This window comes from Microcaecilia unicolor, chromosome 1 (assembly GCF_901765095.1).
Source record: "Microcaecilia unicolor chromosome 1, aMicUni1.1, whole genome shotgun sequence".
Lineage (NCBI taxonomy): Eukaryota > Metazoa > Chordata > Amphibia > Gymnophiona > Siphonopidae > Microcaecilia > Microcaecilia unicolor.
In genome coordinates, this window is record NC_044031.1 from 639,175,039 (window position 1) to 639,198,654 (window position 23,616).

At 41.7% G+C, this 23,616-nt stretch overlaps 1 protein-coding gene across 2 annotated transcripts; it reads right to left on the reverse strand.

Annotated features, from left to right (window-relative positions):
- Positions 1 to 1,412: 1,412 nt before the first annotated feature.
- On the reverse strand, positions 1,413 to 23,378 carry LOC115482050 (snaclec agglucetin subunit alpha-1-like). Of its 2 annotated transcripts, XM_030221620.1 has the most exons (6): positions 23,323 to 23,378; positions 22,963 to 23,047; positions 14,793 to 15,043; positions 13,210 to 13,338; positions 7,351 to 7,414; positions 1,413 to 2,017 (listed from the first exon to the last, which is right to left on the reverse strand). In XM_030221620.1, exons 2-6 carry the CDS (start codon positions 23,015 to 23,017, stop codon positions 1,908 to 1,910), a joined length of 609 nt encoding a protein of 202 aa, XP_030077480.1. In that variant the 5' UTR covers positions 23,018 to 23,047; positions 23,323 to 23,378; the 3' UTR covers positions 1,413 to 1,907. The 2 variants fall into 2 exon arrangements, with proteins under 2 accessions (XP_030077480.1, XP_030077472.1); XM_030221612.1 differs by lacking the exon at positions 23,323 to 23,378 and having other exon boundaries at positions 22,963 to 23,249.
- Between the last annotated feature and the right edge of the window lie 238 nt (positions 23,379 to 23,616).

A 23,616-nucleotide genomic window follows, 5' to 3' on the forward strand; every position in this document is an offset into this window, starting at 1 on the left:
AGTCCTATGGTCGGCAGTGGCTGGAGAAGGTAAGGAGAGTCATCCCCCATTCACAACTGTAACCAGTGGTGTGCTGGAGCCGGCTCGCACCGGCTTGCAAGAGCCGGTTGTTAATTTTTTAAAGAACTTGCGAGCCGGTTGTTCAGCACGGCGAGCCGGCTCCGGTAAATGAGGTAAGCATGGCAGGAGGGCGCCACAAGCCATGCTTACCCCGTTTACCTCACCTCCCACCACTGCATTCATTTGCCTGCACCGCCCTCATTTGCCTGCGGCATCCAGCGATTCTCCTCTCTCCCGATTACCTCCATCAAAGCGGCCAAGTCATTGAAAGCCCTGCCCATCTCTAGCCTTCCCTTCGAGTTCATTCCCTCAGAGTCCCGCCTTCTGACGTCATTTCCTCTTTCCGCGAGGGCGGGACTCTGAGGGAACGAACTCGAAGGGAAGTCCAGAGATGGGCAGGGCTTTCAATAATGCGGCCGCTTTGATGGAGGTAATCAGGGGAGAGAGGAGACTCGCTGGGTATGGGTGGCTGGAGGTGGGGCAGGGGAGAGAAGAGAATCGCTGAGCATGGGTGGCTGGAGGGGGGCAGGAGAGAGAAGAGAATTGCTGGACATGGGTGGCTGGAGGGAGGGCAGGGGAGAGGAGAGCTGCTGGATATGGGTGGATGGAGGGGAGGGCAGGAGGAGAGGAGGGTTGCTGGACATGGGTGGATGGAGGGGAGGGCAGGGGGAGAGGAGGGTTGCTGGACATGGGCGAAGGGAGGGCAGGGGGAAGAGGAGGGTTGCTGGACATGGGCAGGTGGAGGGGAGGGCAGGGGGGAGAGGAGGGTGCTGGACATGGATGGAGGAGAGGGAAGGGAGAGAGAAGAAATGCTGGACATGGATGGAGGGGAGGGAAGAGTGAGGAAGGAGACGAGATGAGGGAAAAGGAGGAGAAGAGAAAAACTGCACATGGATGAAGAAAATAGGCAGAAGCTGAATCCACTGGACAGTCAAGTCTGTGGAGGACCCAGCTTTTACTTATGGATGTAGGGCAAGAAATGAAGAAGAAAGGCGGAAAGTAAAGAAATAAATGGAAAGGAAGCCCTGGAAACGGAGTTAAGAGGACAGATAGCAGCAGAATCGGATACTGGGGCAGCATGATCAGAAAAACAAAGTCACCAGACAACAAAGGTAGAAAAAATCATTTTATTTTCATTATAGTGTTTGAAATATGTCCACTTTGAGAATCAGGTGCTGAACATTAAAAGTTTATATTTATTTACTTATTTATTGCATTTTATCCCACATTAAACATGAATTAGATTGGAACCTCCCCCCCAGGCTGTCTCCCCGGCTATAGCCAGCTCTGCAATTTGGGGGGGCACAGAGGTGGATGAGGTGTGCAGAGGTGGATGGGGGGGGGGGGGGGCATAGAGGTGGACTGGGGAGAGAGCTTGTTATTAAACATTTACCAGCACACCACTGACTGTAACCCTTGGATACATTCAGTAAGAAAAGGTGCCAGGAGCCTGGCTGTGCATTAGTAAAATAAAAGCCATCAACCTCTGACCTTTGTTAAATTGTTTATTTATTACACAAGCATGAATCCCATTGAAAGCTACGAGTCAGCACTAAGGTACCCTGGCACTGTGCCTCAATGTTCCAGACACTGGGATCAGCTGCTTCCGTGTGCTTCTTGTCCTGGCTGGTTTCTGCTAATCTGCAAAAAACATGGGTTTCACTGGTGAGAAGCATATGTTTCAACAATCCAGAGTCAGAAATGTCCTCAGCACTGGGTATGAACTGGTGATCACTGAATCATACAGGAACAGGATGGGGGTGGGGTGGGGTGAAGAATTGTGTCTGCAGAGGCAGGTGGGATTAAGCAGGAGCAATACAACACATGGGCAGGAACACTTAAATTCTTCAGCCCAGCTGATCTGCTTTGACTTCTCCGGGCACAGCAGATGAGGAAGTGTAGGAGCAGATGAAGGGAAAACGGTTGTTGCAGTCTGTGTTACCCCACAGTCCCAGTCCTGAAAAAAGATGGGAAAATACACTTAGCATCTGTGGTATCTCTCTCTGTCTATCTGTGGCATCACTCAATGCATGAACCCTTTTTTTTCTGTCTTAATTCTTCCCCTAGTATTTCCACTTCTACAGATCTGGCAAGTTGCCCAGTTCCATTAAGGCGATTTTAGGTCACACGTCGGGTTCTTTTACTATGGTGTGCTGAAAAATGGCCTGCGCTGTTGTAGATGTGTGTATTAGACGAATGCAGGTCCATTTTCAGTGCGCCTGCAAAAAAGGCCTTTTTTTGGCAGAAAATGAACATGTGGCAAAATGAAAATTGGCGCACGTCCATTTTGGGCCTGAGACCTTACAGCCATCCATTTACTTAGCAGTAAGGTCTCATGCGGTAACCAGGCGGTAATCGTCAGCATGCGTACAATGCCAATTACCACCCGGTTAGCGCAGCACGCTGGAAAATAAAATATATTTTCCGGCGAGCATACTGGACGCACGTAAAAAATTACATTATCATCCGAGCCACGCAATATCTGGGTGATAGTTCTGAATTGGCACTTGTTGGGCGCCCATAGGTGCCAGGGCCCCTGTATTTTTAGCGCCCCTATGCTAATCTCTCTTCAAGCGTAAATCTAGCATTACTCTCCGCCCACTGCTATGCTCATTCAGTCTGCCATGCTTCATTGCAAAGAACATAGTAACATAGTAGATGACGGCAGAAAAACACCTTCATGGTCCATCCAGTCTGCCCAACAAGATAAACTCATATGTGCTACTTTTTGTGTATACCCTACCTTGATTTGTACCTGTCCTCTTCAGGGCACAGACCGTATAAGTCTGCCCAGCACTATCCCCGCCTCCCAACCACCCAATCTCATCTGATCTCGCTCTCTCCTCCCTGCCCTCACCCCCATCACCCCCGAACCAGAAAAAAAATCATCATACTCTCTGTAGCCCCACAACGTTCTCTGCTGTTCCTGTTCAGTACACGGCAAAGAAGAGAAGAGCAGCGGCACCATACAACCATGCAGTTCAAATTAACACTGACAACTGGGCAGCAGAGGAGGATGCAGCTCAATCAGCAAAAATCTGCTACAGTGCAGGTAGGAGCCCCGAGTACCACTGCAGCTCATATGAAGTGCGAGAACCAAACAGTTACTACAGCAAGTGGGATTTAACCGAGACGTAGTGCATAAGAAAGCCCCCTCCTCTTGAGTTGCAACAAATGAAAAAGATGCCGTATGATTTCCTGATGAGGTCCGAAATAAAAAGAGCAAAGGAAGGGAGATGAGAGTTAGATGGGAAGGAGAAACAGGCAAGGATCAGGGTCTTCACTGCATTTCCTCCTGTTCTCTGCCATCACTCTATCACCCAAGGAACTGCTACCCCAGCTGGAGCAGCCACCTAATGGTTAGCGCAGTGCATTGAGAACCAAGGGAACCAGGTTTGATTCCCACTGCAGCTCCTTGTGACCCTGAGCAAATTATTTAACCCTCCGTTGTCTCAGGTACAAAGACTGAGATTTTGAGCCCGCTAGGGATAGAGAAAGTACCTGTATATAATACATAAACCACTTTCATTGTTCCACAGAAAGACAGTATATCAAATGTATTACCCTTACATTCACCTCATCTTTTCTTGGGTTGTACTACTGCTACTCACTCATGTTCCCCCTCTGCTCTTGAAGCAGTAATTGTAATTTACGTTCACTGCAATTAATAGTCAATTAACTCAGCATTTCTTGATTCTTATATGTTTAGGTTTATTTGAATTTGATATACTGCCTTTAAGAAACATACATCAAAGTGGATTACAGTATTAAATGAAACAAAATATAATAAACATATTAGAACACAGCCCAAGTCCAAAGGGTCAAAGATGCATTTATTTGATTAACCGCTTGAGGACATTCCATCAAAGCAATGTAAGTAGTGTACCTCACCAGTTTTTGTCAAAACTAATTTGCATATTTTTGACAGGTCAAAGCCTGCTGCACTAACCATTAGGCTACTCCTCCAACGTAGTGTAAGATAGCTGGTTATCTTTACTGAATATTAGCACTTAGTGCACAGCAGCTAACCAGGAGGTCCTTTAACTAAGGTGCACCGAAAAATGGCCTGTGCTGGTGTAGACGCGTGTATTGGGCGTGCTCAGGTCCATCTTTCAGCATGCCTGCAAAAAAAATGGCCTTTTTTTGCCGAAAATGGATGTGTGGCAAAATGAAAATACCTCATAGACTTGCCAACCAGGAACACAAAAAGGTCAGCACGCACATTCCTGAATCTCCACTACCCCAGTTGCAAAGGACTTAAATATAAATCAACATATGCATCCAGCTTTTCCTACATCAGCATGCAACTATGGAATGCACTACCAAATGCCATAAAAACAACGCACGACCTAACAATCTTCTGAAAATTACTAAAAACCAACCTGTTCAAAAAGGCATACCACAATGATCCATCCTAAATACCAGACAACAAAATACATCAAGAACTAGACAAAACCGAACTCTCTATACCTGATTGCTTCAGTCATTCTGTCACTAACGAACGTTAACGCATTACCACCTTATTCTCACGCCGGAAATGAATTGATTATCTAACTTTTTCTATAATTTACTCTACCATTTATGAACTTAATGCAATATCACTTTGTATTTCTCATTCCTTTTTTGTGCTTATGAAACCAAAGCTCCCATAGAGAGGGAGTGATGCTGATGTTTACTGATCAAGATTGAACAGCAGCTGATTTTGTAATTCAACACTATGTCCGAATGAGTTGAATAAGGAATTAGATTTAGTAGCATGTCTCTGATAGATAAATACCTATAAGAGTACTTTGTTTTGCTCTGCTGTTTAGAGAATTTGTATATATTTTTTTATTGATTTGTGTGATTTTGGGGCTCATTTTGAAAGCACTTAGATTTACAAAGTTCTATAGGTTACTAATTGTGGGCTCATTTTCAAAGCTTTGAAAATATGTCATATCATTCAAAAAGTTGATACGTGTACAAATGTCTGTCATTAATAGATAGTGAACCATTGTATTCTGTATAGTAACTATGTAATGAAATTGTACTACTTTGAATTATTTTGATCTGTAAATCGCTCCACTATTTGTTGTTGCTAGCTTGATAACATTGTTTTAAAGTATAACCTTGACATGTGAATCAATGGATCCAGAAGTGCTTATTTTGAAACATATGCATTCCAAGCAAAACTGTGTCACAATTTAATTTTTAGTAAGTTTTATTTAATAATTTTTAAATATATTTAAAATATATGTTGGCACATGGTTCCAGTTTTATGAAAAGGATCAAGAAGAGTGGCAAAGGATTATTTTGAAGACCCATAAGGCACAGCACACTGTTTGTAGTTCGGGAAACGGCACAAGTAAAATCTGCAAGAGCTGGTAAGGATCACTTTGAGCGATATAAGTATTGGGTTGGGTTTTAAATTTATATTTTAATAGAAGAATGTGTGTCCTTAGAACTATTACAATATTCGTGCTGTGACAGCCATAAGAACGACTGATTTAAGCATACTGAAGAGTGACTGTGGTAGGCATTTTATATGAATATTTTAAATTGCTTCAGAAAGTTTTTTGAACTACTTTCTATAGGAATATTTGTTGATCATCTTGCTTGTTGAGTTGGTCTGTAGTATTGGTGGCAATCCTTTGGATTTTGTTTGGAACAGTAGGTTACTATATAGAAACTGTTGCTGTTCTTTTAGCATTCTGCTGTTTGATTGGGTCACAGAAGTGTTTGAGTATAATAATCAAATTTTAATTATAGTATTGTACAAATCAAACACATTCTTGATGGTAAGCATGCTGTTTTATATTAATCACCATTATGGATTTTCTTCGTTTTCTGGTGCTAATTATGCTTTTTGCATAGATTACGTATGAGCTATTTCCTACATTTTTGTCAGGTAGTAATTGGGGGCTACAGATGCATGCAAAGTTTAGAATGTAAAGTTATGATGGTGATGAAGACGTCATCAGGTGTCCTCATATTTTGTTTGATGTGTGTTATTACAGTTTTACTTTATTTTATTTTACTTGATTTCATTTGATATGATGATGTTAGTAATATATGTTAATTTATTAATGTATTTTTATAATATGAATTCTATGTTGGATGTATTTTAAGATTTTGCATTTTTAATCCCTGAGGCAGCCCTTTTGAGGGTGAAACATGGACCACATCAAGTTAGTTGAATAAAATCTACTTTTGAACCTGATCTGCTATTGTGTGTACATGTGTGAATAAAGATCAAGGGTCAGTGCCGATCGTGGCACTTATGTGGGCTACCTCCCATAGCCTAAATATTGGGCCCATAGTCACTAAAAGGAAGGGGAAGGAGTAGGACAACAGGAGGAAGAATCCAGGGAAGAAGCAAATACAAGTTTCCTAAGCGAAGGAACAAGTAATTGATTAGTGAAGGGTAATTGCAAAGCATGCTGGGGCCAGTGAATTAAGATATGTAGGGGAACCAAGAGAAAGTACTTTATGTACAAGAAATGAACTTTTAAACTGGATTCTGTACTGAATGTGTAACTAATGTTGTTCAAACAGAAGAGGAGTTACATGATCAAACATTTTGGATTTATAAATTAACTTTGCAACTGTATTTTGAATTATTTGAATTCTTACCACTGTTGGACTATTGTTCTCCTTTTATTATACTACGGGATAGTCTATTTGCCCCACTTTTGGTACCTTTTGGTGCTGTTTCCTCTGCTCCTGATGCCTGCTTGCGAGTTGCATTAGAACTTGGATGGAAAACCCCAGTGTTCAAAGTTAAAAAATGGTAAATAACACAACAAAATACACAAAATAACTTGGAATATGAAATGACAGAAAAGGAAACGTGAAAAGAAAATGTTTCCATTTACATTTAAAAAATGGCCTTAGCATGTGTTTACGTGGGTCAATTCCGCACACTAAGGCCATTTGTACTACATGGGTAAAATAGCTGAATTTCCTATTATTCAATTAATGGCCACGCGCTAATTTTCCCATTAGCGCATGGTCATTAGCACATGAGCCCTACTGCCACCTATTTTGTAGACAGTAAGGGCTGAAGTGCTAACCACTCACTAATCGGTTAGCGTGCAGCACTGATTAGCCTACTCTCCATCCCAGTGCTAAAAAATAAAAACTATTTTTTAGCGTATGGAAAGGGTGCACCCATGCCAATATTACTGTGCCCCATGGTAAGGCAGTTTAAGCTGAGGTAAGTATGCATTAGTGCTTACCGCAACTTTGTAAAAAGATGCTTAAATAAGCTTTCCAGCCTCCAAACAATTGTTAACAAACTGCTTCTCTTACCTCCTATTCCAAGGGAGAAGCATCCACCAATACCAAAAATGAATCCTCTCTGATTTGTGAGCATCTACCGAAACAAAAATAAAACACAATTGTCTTCAACAGGTACTATAAAGACTCAACAACTAGTGAAGAAAAGAGAGAGGAAAAGAGTTATCAGAAAAAAACCAAGGCTATCAAGCCAAATCACTCTTAGGTTTCTGGTTACCATCTCACTGCTATAGAGCCTTTAGGTACAAGGTAAGGGAGCTATGTTCCTGGGAGCAATTTATGAAGTCCACTGCAGTGCCCCCTAGGGTGCCCGGTTGCTATCCTGGCATGTCAGGGGGACCAGTGCATTACAAAAGCTGGCTCACTTGTCATGCCAATTTCCAGATCATTTATAAATATTGAAAGCACCGGTCCCAGTACAGATCTCTGTGGCACTCCACTATTTACTCTTCTCCATTGGGAAAATTGGCCATTTAACTCTATACTCTGATCACTAATAGCAAATCAGCAATTTCATGTTTGAATTCTTTCAGTGAGGGCCGCCGAGAGACTAAGCCGGGCCCGGGGCAAGGCCGCTCCCCCCCACCGCTGCCCCCCCCCCCCCCCCACCGCTGCTGCAGTCCCAGGTCTCACCTGCCTGCCCTCGGTTCCGTCTGCCACCGGGCCCCCTGCACTAAGATCGGCAGCGCCTCAGCTCCGTTTGGAAAGGCAGATCGCCTCCCTTCGGGCCTTCCCTCACTGTGTCCCGTCCTCACCTGATGTAACTTCTGGTTTCCGTGAAGGCGGGACACAGGGAGGGCCCGAAGGGATGCGATCTGCTTGCCTTTCCAAACGGAACTGATGAGGTGCTGCTGATCTTAATGCAGGGGGCCCAGTGGCGGACGGAGCCAAGGGCAGGCAGGTGAGACCGGGGACTGCAGCGCCGGCGGCCTGACCTCGGCGCCGGACCCTCCTTGGAGGCCCAGGCCCGGAGAATTTTGTCCCTCCTGCCCCCCCCCCTCTCGGAGGCCCTGCTTTCAGTACCCTAGGAGTGTCTCTGGTGTGTCACCCTGTGTGCAACTGAGGCCTATGTCCACTTACAGGCCTGTACCTGAGTCATCTGTGTGAACAAGAGTAGGATGTCTGTTTGGATATTTCCTGTTTCTCTATCAGCCCATGGACAGTACTGGCTGACCCAGGGACACTGTAAGCACAGGGAACATCTGCAATTCATTTCAGGGAGGGTGAAGCTGATTACCAGACAGATGTATAACCCCAAAAATGTGATACCATTTGTAGGCCTCTTGGCTAGGTACCCACAGGCTCAAGGAGAGAGTGTCTGGATAATATGGGGTCTCACCATGCAATATCCTAAAAATAAGAGTCCCAAATTTAAACTGCACCCTCAGCTCCACCGGTAGCCAGTGCATAGCAAACAAATATGGTGTAACTGAATCAAATTGATTCAGAGAATAAATCAGCCTGGTTGCCGTATTCTGTATTATATGCAGACTATTGGGCTCATTTTCTAAAGAGAAGGACGTCCATCTTTCGACATAAATCGGAAGATGGACGTCCTTCTCCCAGGGATGTACAAATCGGTATAATCGAAACCCGATTTAGGACGTCTCCAACTGCACTCCGTCGGAAGGACGGCCAAAGTTCAAGGGGGCATGTGGGGGGCATAGCGAAGGCGGGACTTGGACTTCTTTGACCCATAATCGAAAAAAGCAAGGACATCCCTGACGAACACTTGGACGTTTTCACCCGGACCTGTTTTTCTTACGACTAAGGCACAAAAATGTGCCCAAAATGATCAGATGACCACCAGAGAGAATCGGGGATGACCTCCCCTTACTCCCCCAGTGGTCCAATTTTCTATTATAGAACAACATTTCATAATACCAGTAAGTGTTTCAGACCAGCTAGAATAAACAGGGCACAAAATCAAAATATCATCTGCATATAGGAAAAAGGCTAAATTAGCCTCATCCAAAGAAACACCCAAAGATTGTAATAAATTCGTCACGTAAAGTGGGTGATAAGGGAGAGCCCAGCGGAACTCCACAGGGCAGTTTCCAATAATCTGAAAATCCTTCATTCCATTTTACTTAATAAGACCTGCTAGTAACAAAAACCTTGAACTCAGTGTAAACAGTGTAAATTTACTCAGTGTAAACAGGATTTCGTGGTCAACCATATCAAAAGCATATGAGAGGTCAAATTGGATTAAGATGGCACATTTACCTTGGCTCAACAATGTTTTGCCCAAGGCAACAATCGAACTGATCAGTTTCTGTACTATAAAGCCTTCAAAATCCAGATTGGAAATAATGTAAAATATCATATTTATCCAGATGTGTTTGAAGTCATTGAATAACGAAACCTTCCATTAGTTTTGTTACAAGTGGTATAGAGGCTATAGGTCTATAATTACTAGCCTCATTCAGATTTCCATTTGGGTTTTTTGGAATAAGTGTAAGAATACTGCCTTTATCTGATGGAAACATACCCTCCTGAAACTGAATATTAATCCACTTATGTAATGAGTTTATCTTCTCAGGCAGATTGGATGGTCCATATAGGTCTTTATCTAAGGTCATTTACTGTGCTACTCTCAAAAGTTAATTTTTATTATTTTTTATAAACTTACTCAAGTTTCAATAGTAGCATATATTCCTGAATCTTTACAACTATCATCAACTGAATTGCCAAATTATTTTATAGTGAAGGTAAAACTTGTTAGACAAACACTCCCAGTTGCATAGCTCCCTTACCTTGGGTGCTGAGACCCCCAAAACCCACTTCCCACAACTGTACACCACTACCATAGCCCTAAGGGGTGAAGGGGGCACCTAGATGTGGGTACAGTGGGTTTGTGGTGGGTTTTGGAGGGCTCACATTTACCACCACAAGTGTAACAGGTGGGGGGGGGGGGCCTAGGTCCGCCTGCCTGAACTGCAGCCACTAAAACTGCTCCAAGGACCTGCATACTGCTGTCAGGGAGCTGGGTATGACATTTGAAGCTGGCATAGAGGCTGGCAAAAAGTATTTTTAAAGTTTTTTTTAGGGAGGGAGGGGGTTAGTGACCACTGGGGGAGTAAGGGGAGGTGATCCCCGATTCCCTCCGGTGGTCGTCTGGTCAGTTCAGGCACCTTTTTGAGGCTTGGTCGCATGAAAAAAATGGAGCAAGTAAAGTCGGCCTAGTGCTCGTCAGGGACCCCTTCTTTTTTCCATTATCAGCTGAGGACGCCCATGTGTTAAGCACGCCCCAGTCCCACCTTTGCTATGCTTCTGACACGCCCCTGGGAACTTTGGTCGTCCCCGTGACAGAAAGCAGTTGAGGGCACCCCAAATCGGTTTTCAATTATGCCGATTTGGGCGACCCTGGGAGAAAGATGGCCATCTCCCGATTTGTGTTGAAAGATGGGCGCCCTTCTCTTTCGAAAATAAGCCTGATAGTAATATAGTAACATAGTAAATGATGGCAGATAAAGACTTGAATGGTCCATGCAATCTGCCCAACAGTCACACTCATTATCAATTTATGATTAAATCAACAAAAAACATGATATTATATATGATCATGGTCTTTCTTTGGTGTTTCTGGGACATAGACAGTAGAAGTCCGTCCGGCTCTATCCTTATGTTCCAACTACTGGAGTTGCCGTCAAAGCCCACCTTCTAAACCTTCGGCAATGTTGCTCACAAATATATTGAACAGAATCGGCCCTACCACCGTTCCTTGAGGCACTCCACTACTCACTTTTCCTTCCTCTGAGTAAATTCCATTAACCACCACCCTCTGGCGTCTGTCCGTCAACTATTTCCTAATCCATTTCACCACTTTGGATCCTATCTTCATCTTGTCAAGTTTATTCAAGAGCCTCCTATGAGGAACTGTGTCAAAGGCTTTGCTGAAATCTAAGTAGATTACATCTAGCGCATGTCCTCGATCCAATTCTCTGGTCATCCAGTCAAAGAAATCAGATTCGTTTAGAACGATTTACCTTTGGTAAAACTATGTTGTCTCAGATCCTTGGATCTTGTAACCTATTGGATTCCAGGAAATTCCTTTCTTTCAGCATCACTTCCATTACTTTTCCAATAACCGCAGTGAGGCTTACCAGCCTGTAGTTTCCAGCTTCTTCTCTGTCACCACTTTTGTGAAGAAGGGCCACATCTGCTCTTGACCAGTCTCAAGGAACCTCCTCTGTCTCCAAGGATTTATTAAAGAAATCTTTAAGAGGACCCATCATTACCTCTCTGAGCTCCCTCAATATCCTGGGATGGATTCCGTCCGGTCCCATGGTTTTGTCCACCTTTAAATTTTCAAGTTGTTCATAAACACTTTCTTCCATGAATGGTGTGCTATATCCACTCCATTGTTATATGTACCTTTGTTAGTCAATTGTGGTCCTTCTCTAGGATTTTCCATGAACACAGAACAGAAGTATTTTTTTAGCACGTTTGCTTTTGCCTCATCATTCTCCACATAGCGGTTCACAGCATCTTTCAGTCTCACAAATCCATATTTAGTCTTCTTCTTTTTTCACTAATATAGCTGAAACAATTCTTGTCACCCCTCCTTACATTTCTAGCCATTCGTTCTTCCGTTTGCGCTTTTGCCAGATGTATCTCTTTGGTTACCTATACCCCCCCACTGGAAGCATTGGGGGATCCTGGAGTGAGAGCAATAACTGCAGGCTGAATAAAGGAATGGTTGCTGCCCACAAGTAGCAACTGAGAAGGAGACACAGCTTCAAGTGGATAAGGGGAATTTAGCCTGGAAGCCGGACCAGAACAGTGGAAGTCTGTTTTGGAATGAAGCTCCAGCGAAGTACACTACTGGAGGAGGGACAGCCTAAAGCAGTGTTTCCCAAGTCCGGACCTGGAGTACTCCTTGCCAGTCAGGTTTTCAGGATATCCACAATGAATATGCATGAAAGAGATTTGCATATAATGGAGGCAGTGAATGAAAAAATGTGTTTTTTAATGGTTTTTTTTCCTATATCTGCTTGTTTAAATTCTTGTTTAATTTAATTGTTTAATTTCTATTATGTCATCCATGTTCTCTATGTAACACTAATTGTTATCTTCCAATCTATTATCCACCAATAACGATACATTGTAAGCCACATTGAGCCTACAAATAGGTGGGATACAAATGCAATAAATAAATAAATAAATAAAATCAAGTTCATGCATATTCATTGTGGATATTCTGAAAACTTGACTGGCAAGTGGTACTCCAGGACTGGAGTTGGGAAACACTGGCCTAAAGGGTCTGTGCCTGAAGAAGCTGAAGGTGAAATTAAGTATAAGCAGAGCAGCCTTGGGTTATTGCTGGCACCACAGGATGGGTAAAGGACAGGAGTCTGTGTTAATATGTAGAGCATTGAAATACCCAACGAGTGAAAAAGAATGGATAAGGGTATCACAGATGGATTGAACAGTGTACATAAAGAATTCTGAAGTGTTTACCTGCTGGTTGCAGAAGTAGCAGTAAAGTTATTTTTGCATTCTACAAATCTCCTGGAGTGCATTTTGGTGAGAGACTGAGCCTGCTTGCTCATGGACTGAAAGAGATGTACCCTGATTGAGTCTCTCTTCGCTTCCCAATTTCCCAGACCTCCATTCCAGATCATTAACCCACTCCCAAGCTCATTTGGTGGAGACTGCAACTATATGAATGGTGAGCGAGTGGAGAAAGAATACCAAGATAAATTAGCTTTCCCTGTGACCCAAGTCAGACTGTGAATCAAGACCTGACTAGGACCTGAGCTGAGCTAGTCGGGACATAAGAAAGGCAGTATATCAAGTCCCTTACTCTGGTTGTTAGACTGACAGCTGGGGCATTGAGTATCTACCTTTGACAGTGTTCATACTCACTTTCTGTTCTGTCCAGAACTTGTCTATCTGCTTGTTCATGGATTTTGCAAGTGCCACAACAAAAGCATTTTGAAAGGGATCCTCAATGCTGGCCAGCTGGGCTCCATTAAAAGCTGATGCACAGAAACGCTGCAAAAAAAAAAACCAGAAAGAAAGAGAAGCACTCTAGAAGAAATTCTGCAAAGCAGTGCACATACTGAGACCCACAGCAAGAGGTCAATATTCAACCAGTGGTGCTCAGAGATTTGCTGACTGCCACCAGTATAATGCCCTTAAATTCAATGCCCATATTATGCCCATAAATTCAATGACTACACTCATTCTGCACCTGGACTAGCTTGCTAGCTTGCTACATACACTGTAACTTAGATCAGTTCCTTATCTCTTGCTTAACTATACAACAAACATGCCTTCACTTTAAGTAACTATCAAATTATCTCAACTGACTCTGTACCACGCATCTTGTTCCCATCATAAATCTGCTCTTGGTCCCTCAGCTATATGGTAAGTCGTATTGTAGAAAATCTTTAGCATCATATCTCTGTTAGTTGAATGTTCTAACGCATGCTTATCAGGGGTATCATTAGTATTATGCTAACATTGTGTTATATCTCAGGTATATGAATTCCAGTGCTGTTAAATGTGTATATTTTTTATACTGTTTTTTTTGTTGTTACATTTGTACCCCGCACTTTCCCACTCGTGGCAGGCTCAATGCGGCTTACATATTATATACAGGTACTTATTTGTACCTGGGGCAATGGAGGGTTAAGTGACTTGCCCAGAGTCACAAGGAGCTGCCTGTGCCTGAAGTGGGAATCAAACTCAGTTCCTCAGTTCCCCAGGACCAGAGTCCAGCACCCTAACCACTAGGCCACTCCTTCACGGTAGTTCTATTTTTAGGTTTGAATTTACTGTTTTCAAGTTTACCTCTTTCATTGTATTTATGTTTATTTTTTTTTATTTTACTATTGTTATGCTGTTAATAAAATTATGTTTTATGTTAAGCTATACCTACTGTACACTGCCTTGGGTGAATCTCTTCATAAAGGTGGTTAATAAATCCCAATAAATAAATAAATAAATAAATGCTGGACCATGTTCAGGCTTTGACATTGAATTTCTGGGTTTCCAGAGCTGGCTAAATCATAGACAATTAAGTACGCTTTTCAGCATTTAACTGGCTGTGGGGCACCACATAAAAAGATAGGACTGACTATTATCTGCTCCTATTTATGAGATGACCTTGGCCAGTTAAGTACTGAATATCTGTGCTTAACCAGCTAAGTGCTGACTCCCCCCCCCCCCCCCCGAAACCACCCCCAAACTAGCCAGTTTTGAGTGTGGCGCTAACCGTATATTTTCAGCAGCACTAACTGGTTAAGCACCACTAAAAATGATCGGTAAACCTCGAACAAGCGATTCAACCATCCAAGAGCCATTTCTGGCCAGTTAAATCACTTTGAATATTGATCCCAAAGCAGAATACAGGACAGAAACATAAAGAAAGAGCAGAAAAGGAAGAGGAAAGGGAAATGGTCCTAAAACACATGAAAGAAAGAAAAGAAAAAAAAATGTAGTACCTCAGCTTCTGGCTTTGTGCTTGGTGTTGACACGTACAGGTAACATCTACCATTGTAATGGATCCAGCTATCCAGGCACGGTCCTTGGCAGAAGTGGTCTGGGTTAAACATGGAATCTGGAGCCATCTGCATGTTGGGAGCAGCCCCAATATTAATGGATGGGAGCCTAATGTCAATGGAGGAGGGCTGCTCCCTGGGATTTTCGCTGTGCCCGAACAAGAGACCTCTGATGTTTCGATGATGACTATCAGCTGGAAGATTAAAAACAACACGTCTTTACTGTGATGGATCCTCCTAAGATCTGTGCCATCAACATACACAGAAAGATACAAGATGCAGGCTTTGAAAGGCATTTAATCCACATCTCTAACCCTTCTCTCTCTTTCTCTCCCAATTTTCAGCCCATCACTCACTGCTCTCCAGTTTCTCACTTTTTATTTCTTTATTTCTTCTCATTTCCTGACATCTCCTGTCTATATTTTTCTGCTCCTAAAAATGGTAACAGAGAGGAGATTAAAAACCACAAACAGGGTTGGCTCAAGGGACTGTGGTGCCTTGAGCCAACTTACTGGCACCCGCCCCCACCCACATATCAGTGGCACCCCTTTCTTATTGGCTCCCTGTGGTTTGGTACCTTTCTCTCTTCCCATCCCTTGATCCCCACAGATACAGCATCTCTCTTCTCCCTCCCTGCATGTCTGGCATTGCTCCCTTTCCCTTGGGACCGTGAGTTAAGAAGGGAAGGAGTAAGTAATGGGGAGATGGAGCAATGTCAGACCTAGATGGGGAAGGAAGAGGAAGCAATGCCAGACAGGTGGAGAGCGAGGGGGAGACAGACACTGGACTGGGATGGTGGGGAGTGAGGGGGAGAGAGATGCTGGTCCCACAGGGAGGGAAGGGGATTGGAGGGGAGAAAATGCTTAACCATTGGACCAGGTGACACACTGGCAGTGACGTCAGAGGCCAGGAACTTAGGCACCCTTTATCATCAGTGCCCTGAGACAGTGCTCACCTAGTCCAATGGTTAACCTTGCCCTTACAGACTGTTTAACTTGACTGACAGTGGGCAAAATTAATGGAGGTTCTTCAGAAGGAAAGGATAATTAAATAACTAGATTCCATTGGGTTGAAAGATCCAAGCTAGGACGGTGTTGCCAAAGGGATTATGTCCAACAATCTGATAAGCTCTTTAACTAGAAATGTAGATCAAGAGCATGCTCTAGGTATGGTTTATTTGTATTTCAGTAAATTAATAAAATGAGCCACTTGGCAGCAGGTACAATGATGGTGGTCTGAATTAGAAATTTGACTGATAGAAAACAAGGAGTCAATGGAATTTTATCTGAGGAAAGAAATGTGATTAGTGGCTTGCCTCAGGGAACTGCCCTGGGGCCATTTTCATTCAAAATAATTGTAATTAATGATTACAGTATTTTTCCAACTTTGATATTCCACCATTAGGACCAGCATGGCAGTTTTTAATATTACAATAAAATCTAATAAAGAAAACATAATACAATCCATATATAGTATAGAAAAGAGCAACGACTGTAATAACGCATTTCACGTCCACTAGGACTCAATCAACTCCCACAACTACTGCTATACCGTGGAGGGGCATAATCGAATGGGGACGACCACCATTAATTTCCATTTCCCCAACTGTAAAGGCCTAAAATATAAACTAATGCACGCATCAACCTTTTCCTATATGAGCATGCAACTCTGGAACGCATTACCACGCAACCTAAAAGCGACCTATGAACTGACCAACTTCCGCAAACTACTAAAGACCCATCTCTTTGACAAGATACACCACAAAGATCAAAACATGTGAAATTCCCACATCTATCTAGAAATGTTAAGAATACCTTTTGTTATATCACTATCATGTATTCCATTACCATGTAACCCAAAATCCTTCTGTAACACCAAATGTCAATTCTCTTCTCATCTCCACTATCCATGATGTATTGTAAGCCACATTGAGCCTGCAAAGAGGTGGGATAATGTGGGATACAAATGCAATAAATAAATAAATAAATAAATAAGGGCGTCCATCTTTAAGGATGTTCCGGTGAGGGGCGGGGAAACCCGTATTATCGAAACAAGATGGACGTCCATCTTTCATTTCGATAATACGGTCGGGGACGCCCAAATCTCAACATTTAGGTCGACCTTAGAGATGGTCGTCCTTAGGTCATCCTTAGAGATGGTCATCCCCGGTTTTCGGCCATAATGAAAACCGAGGACGACCATCTCAAAAATGACCAAATCCAAGCCCTTTGGTCGTGGGAGGAGCCAGCATTAGTAGTGCACTGGTCCTCCTCACCTGCCAGGACACCAACCGGGCACCCTAGGGGGCCCTGCAGTGGACTTCACAAATTGCTCCAGGTGCATAGCTCCCTTACCTTGGGTGCTGAGCCCCCCAACCCCCCCCCCCCTAAAACTCACTTCCTACAACTGTACACCACTACCATAGCCCTTAGGGATGAAGGGGGGCTTTATAGATCAAAATGGCATACTATTTACATGATGCAATTTTCTCTATGACATCAATATTAGTAGTATGATATAATTCCTTCTCCCTCAGTTTAGTAATTATATATTGTTTAAGGCATTAATAGATTTTATGTGAATTTTTGAGGTCCAGTGATACATTATATAGTTAAAATTTAATGCCAAGAATTGCAGAGTGATGCACTTGGGGTACAGAAACCCAAAAGAGAAATACTGGATAAAAGGGAAGAGATTAGTAAGCTCGACTCAGGAGAGAGACATTGGGGTGATGGCGTCCGGGGATCTGAAGGTGAAGAAACAATGCAACAAGGATGTATAGAGAGAGGTATAACCAGCAGAAGAAAGGAGGTGTTGATGCTCTTCTACAAGTTGTTGGTGAGGCCCCACTTGGAGTATTGTGTTCAGTTTTGGAGGCTGTATCTTGCTAAAGATGTAAAAAGACTGGAAGCGGTGCAAAGAAAAGCTACAAAAATGGTATTGGATTTGCGTTGCAAACCGTATGAGGAGAGACTTGCCAACCTGAACATGTATATCTTGGAGGAAAGGAGAAATAGGAACGTTCAAATATTTGAAAGGTATTAATCCACAAGAAAACTTTTCCAAAGAAGGGAAGTTGGTAGAACTAGTGGACATGAATTGAGGTTGAAGGGGGGCAGACTCAGGAGTAACGACAGGAAGTATTTTTTCACTGAATGGTGCTGGATACATGGAATGCCCTCCTGTGGGAGGTGGTGAAGATGAAAATGGTAACTGAATTCAAACACATGTGGGATAAACACAAAGGAATCCTGTTTAGAAGGAATGGATCTAAGGAATCTTAGTGGAGATTGGGTGGCAACACTGATAATTGGGAAGCAAAACCAGTGCTGGGAGGCGTCTATGGTTTGTACCCTGATCGTGACTGAATGGATATGGATGGGCTGGAGTGTAAATTTTAAGGGGCTTCAACATTAACTTCAGAACATTTAGTACAAAAACAGTGATGGGCAGAATTCTATGGTCTATGCCCTGAAAATGGCAAGGACAATCAAACTCTGGTATACATATAAAGTATCGCATACCATGTATAATAAGTTTCTCTTGTTGGGAAGACTGGATGGACCGTACAGGTCTTTATCTGCTGTCATTTACTACGTTAATTGTGACCTGGCTTGGACACTGTTTGAAAAACAGGATACTAGGCTAGATGGACCATTGGTGTCACCCAGTTTGGCTACTCTTATATTCAGCTCCAGCTAATTCAGAATGCTGCATCACACCTGATAGAAGGCTGCAAATGGCGTGACCTCAAAGGTGAGCCAGTTGATATTGTGTTTGACAAAGTACCTCCAGAGGAAATTAGAGAGTCATGGGATAGGAGATAGTGTTCTATTGTGGATTAAAAGCTGGTTAAAAGATAGGAAAGAGACAGTACGGTGAAATGGTCAGTATTTTCAATGGAGAAAGGGGTTCCCCAGGGGTCTGTGCTGGGACCGTTGCTTTTCAACATATTTATAAATGACCTAGAGATGGGAATAACTAGTGAGGTAATTAAATTTGCTGATGACACAAAGTTATTCAAAGTCGTTAAATCGCGGAAGGATTGAGAAAAATTACAAGAGGACCTTACGAGACTGGGAGACTGGGCGTCTAAATGGAAGATGACGTTTAATGTGAGCAAGTGCAAAGTGATGCATGTGGGAATGAGGAACCCGAATTATAGCTACGTCATGCAGAGGTCCAAGTTAAGAGTCACAGTGCAAGAAAAGGATCTAGGTGTCGTCGTTGATGATACATTGAAACCTTCTGGTCAGTGTGCTGCTGTGGCTAAGAAAGCAAATAGAATGTTAGGTATTATTAGGAAAGGAATGGAAAACAAAAATGAGGATGTTTTAATGCCTTTGTATCACTCCATGGTGCAACCACACCTCGAATATTGTGTTCAGTTTTGGTCGTCACATCTCAAAAAAGATGTGGTGGAATTAGAAAAGGTACAGAGAATGGCGACGAAAATGATAAAGGGGGTGGGACAACTTCCCTATGAGGAAAGGCTAAAGTGGCTAGGGCTCTTCAGCTTGGAGAAAAGGCGGCTGAGGGGAGATATGATAGAGGTCTATAAAATAATGAGTGGAGTTGAACGGGTAGATGTAAAGTGTCTGTTTATGCTTTCCAAAAATACTAGGACTAGGGGGCATGCGATGAAGCTACAATGTAGTAAATTTTAAACGAATCGAAGAAAATGTTTCTTCATTCAACGTGTAATTAAACTCTGGAATTCGTTGCCAGAGAATGTGGTAAAGGTGGTTAGCTTAGCAGAGTTTAAAAAAGGTTTGGATGGCTTCCTAAAGAAAACGCCTTTAGACCATTATTAAATGGACTTGGGGAAAATCCACTATTTCTGGGATAAGCAGTATAGAATGTTTTGTACTTTTTTGGGATCTTGCCAGGTATTTGTGACCTGGATTGGCCACTGTTGAAAACAGGATGCTGGACTTGATGAACCTTTGGTCTTTCCCAGTATGGCAATACTTATGTACTTCTTGCAAAAACTACAATGGCTACCAGTACCTTACAGGGCTAAATTTAAAACTCTCTGATTTTCAAGACTTTCAGACTAAATGGGCTAGAGTATTTAAAGAATAAGTTAACCCTTTACATACTGAGATGTGCATGCCTGTCTTGTTAGAAGCCTACATATCTATTTTTCCCAATTAGTTACAGGGCCCACAATCATTTGGCACCATCAATTTTGGGGACTTGAGAGAGAGAGAGGGAACCACTAGGAGTTAAGAGGGTGACCTCCCATAATCCCTCCTGCAATGTTGCCCAAAACAAGTATGTTTATAAAACCTAAATGTCCCCAGGAGCAGGTGTAAACCTCAACATTGCACTTGGAGGGTCACAGATGTACATTCTCCTTCTGAAATGGGAACTACACATGTTACTTTTTTGGCCTTGTCCTAATTTCACCCAAAACACACCCAGACCATGTCCTCTTGCCACAGGCATGTATTTCAGATAGAAATCCCTGCTATCTAAAACGGATTATGTGACGTATAGACATGTATATGCAAAACACTGTGGCTACATCTAGTGCAAAACACCACAGCTAGATTAATAACTGGAAATAATCTAGTCTGTAAGCCACCTAGAAGGCATATCCGTCATGCCTGTCCTTCATCAATTACTTTGACTTCCAGTGGCCATTCACATTACTTTTAAGATACTGTCGCTAGTATAGGAATCATTTCATCTGGAACTTCCAGTTTACCTTTCAAATATGTTGAAGTGGTATACACCTCAGACATTTCATTTTCATCTCAAAAATGTTCTTGATGTAAATAGGCTTTCAACAACAAGGAATCGTGTATTTTCTTATGCTGGACCTTTGCAATGGAACTCTTTACCTGTCAAACTTCTTATACTAGTTTTGTAAACTTTTTAAAGCTTGACTGTTTCGAGAATGGTTTAATTAAACCTGTAATATTGATTTTTATATTTGATAAGATTGTATGTTATATTGCAATGGTTCCCAAACCTGATCCTGGAGATATCCCACCCAGCCAGTCAGGTTTTCAGGATATCCACAATGAATATTCATGAGAGAGATTTGCATGCAGAGGAGGCAGTGCATGCAAATCTCTCATGAATATTCATTGTGGATATCCTAAAAAGCTGACTAGCTGGATTTGCCTCCAGGATCAGGTCTGGGAACCACTGTTATATTGTATCTGAAATTAAACATGTTTTTTTCTCCTTTGTAAACTATTTTAACACTGTAGTAAGAAGCAGTTTATAAAATTAAAAAATCCAATCCAATATGCCAGTATTTACTTGTTTAAATCATAAAGGGGTTTCTAAAATGACCAACTTTGCTTTTTACATGTGAAACTAGAACAAAGTGGAACACAATGAAAATTAAACTGCAATGCCAGTCTTTAACCTAATCACACAAAATGGGAGTAAAACCACTGTATTATCATATATGGGAAAAGCTGTGACACTACATTATTACAAAAAAATCTCATGAATTAATCCACACTTACACTCAAAATACTTCTATTGCTAGTAATCTTTAATATGCTCATAAATTTTCAGGAGGACTATCACAGACCGATAGGTCCAAAAATGTCCACAAGGCAACTAATCATCACATATTTTTAAAAAACTTTTTATGCCGTAACGGCAAATAAATAAAACTTCAACTTAACTGAACTTTCTCTGCCAAAATTATTGGGTCCCGACATGGACCATGTTTTGCAAAACTGCTCAGTTTCTTCATATATCAGTGGTATAGGTCCTTACAAAAGTTCTTACAACTGAAAACACCATGGCATGGGATTTTTTTTTTTTTGTAATAATGCAGTCTTTAACCTAATAGCAGTACATCAAATGCTGGAATAAATTGTAAAATACAAAATTATACAAAACTTATTATACAAACTAACTACAAGAGGTATTATTTTAACAAGTCAAATCATTAAAAAAACAAAAATGTTCTTAAAATTTGTTCAAAATTTGTTTTAATTCCTAAACTCTTTGTTTATTAACCCCTTTAGTCCCCAACTCTGTTTAAGGATCCCCCCCCCAGCTTTATAGAGTAAAATATGCATTTTCTCTTTCTGTCTTCTGCACGTTGGTATATACCCCCACTTCCCTTATACTTTTAGTTTTACCGATACTAGCTCCTCAGCTTAATAAATATAAATTTTCTGTCACTGATTAAGTTTTATTAACAGTATAATTAGGGTTCTGGTTTTATGTTTTACCCGATAAAACAACTCCAATTAAATTAAATTAAAGTAAAATAGGTGTTTATTGGCTGAACAGCTTCCTTAGTACTCTCTCACTCTTCCCCTTGTCTGGATAAGATCTACAATTTCTGTCTCATTTCTGCTGATAACTCTTCAACTGCACAAAAATATCATTGATTTCTACTACTACTACTACTACTTATCATTTCCATGGCACTACTAGACGTACGCAGCTCTGTACACTTCAGCATGAAGAGACAGTCCCTGCTTAAAAGAGCTTACAATCTAATCAGGACAAACGGAACAAATAAGGGATAAAGGAATAAGGTGGGAAAGATAAAACATACAAGGGTACTGTACAAGTGAATAGGGGTTAGGAGTTAAAAGCAGCATCAAAAAGGTGGGCATTTAGCCTAGATTTGAAGACAGCCAGAGATGGAGCTTGACGTACTGGCTCAGGAAGTCTATTCACTGGAAAAAAATACCTTGTACTGGCACCTGTGCTTGAAAACACTGAAAAACACTGGTTGTTTATATTCTTAAATAATTCCTAATTAGCTGCAAAGTGAACACATCAAACATCCTTAGGCAAAAACCATGAAGATGATTTACAATAAGAATAAAACCCCAGACTGAGCTGGGGCTGCCTAATATGGAGCCACACATCAGAAAAGTGCAGTCACATGTAAGCCACATTGAGCCTGCAAATAGGTGGGAAAATGTGGGATACACATGTAACAAATAAAAATAAAATAAAAAAAACACCTAAGTGTACAATTTATAAACATCAAATAATAGAAAACAATTATAATATGAGTAAGCTCCATTAGAATTGTCTTGTCTTGAAACTCAGGTAGATGAATTCCTTAGAACAGAAGATATGAGGGGTATTTTCACTAAAGAGAACTGTCACTCACCTGTAGATTTGGACATAGTCATAATCCCGAGAAGCAGAATGCAAAGCCACACCATCTTTGCTGCGATGGGCTCTTCAGTTGCAGCCTGCAAATAAATTGTGCCAAGATACTGGAAAGTCAGAAGTTATTAAAAGGGTTAACTATTGAGTAAAAGGAGAGAGAAAGAACACATATTTCAGTGGTTGGAAAAATGAACTACATCTCAAGGGAAATTCTAGCTTTGGATACCACTCTCTGGTTGACTAGATTGTCTATTTTAGTCTCCCTTCCCCTGTTTAAATAGATAATAACAGATTTTGCAATAAAGTAGATTAGATTGAGTAGAATGGACAGAGAGATGGATAGCAATTCAACTCTCACCTTTTCTGAACACCTCAGTGAAATATAAAACAATATTTGTCCCAAACTTATTTATAATGCCAGAGTTGGCAACATTTTGTTCCTTCCTTATCTGAATCAGAATATGTTTAATTACAGTATTTAGAAAGCTTTTCAAATACAAAGAAAATAGGGAGGAGTGAAGTTAGCTCAGTTATATGTACTTTAATTCATTCAAGGGAGGTTTTAAATACTTTCAACTCTAAGTAACCTCAAGACTTATGCACAGTGAGGGAATATCCCAAAGAACAACTAGAATTTGAGTTCCCACCTCTG

Bases quoted from the DNA above. Each gene is read 5' to 3' on its own strand.
- LOC115482050 (XM_030221620.1), bottom strand. From the start codon at position 23,017: ATGGTGTGGCTTTGCATTCTGCTTCTCGGGATTATGACTATGTCCAAA. The intron at 7,415-13,209 runs GTGAGTATGAAC...TTGTTTCGGTAG, and splicing joins AGTTCTGGACAGAACAGAAA to ATGCTCACAAATCAGAGAGG. The intron at 2,018-7,350 runs GTAAGAGAAGCA...ATCTTTTTTCAG, and splicing joins CTTCTCCCTTGGAATAGGAG to GACTGGGACTGTGGGGTAAC.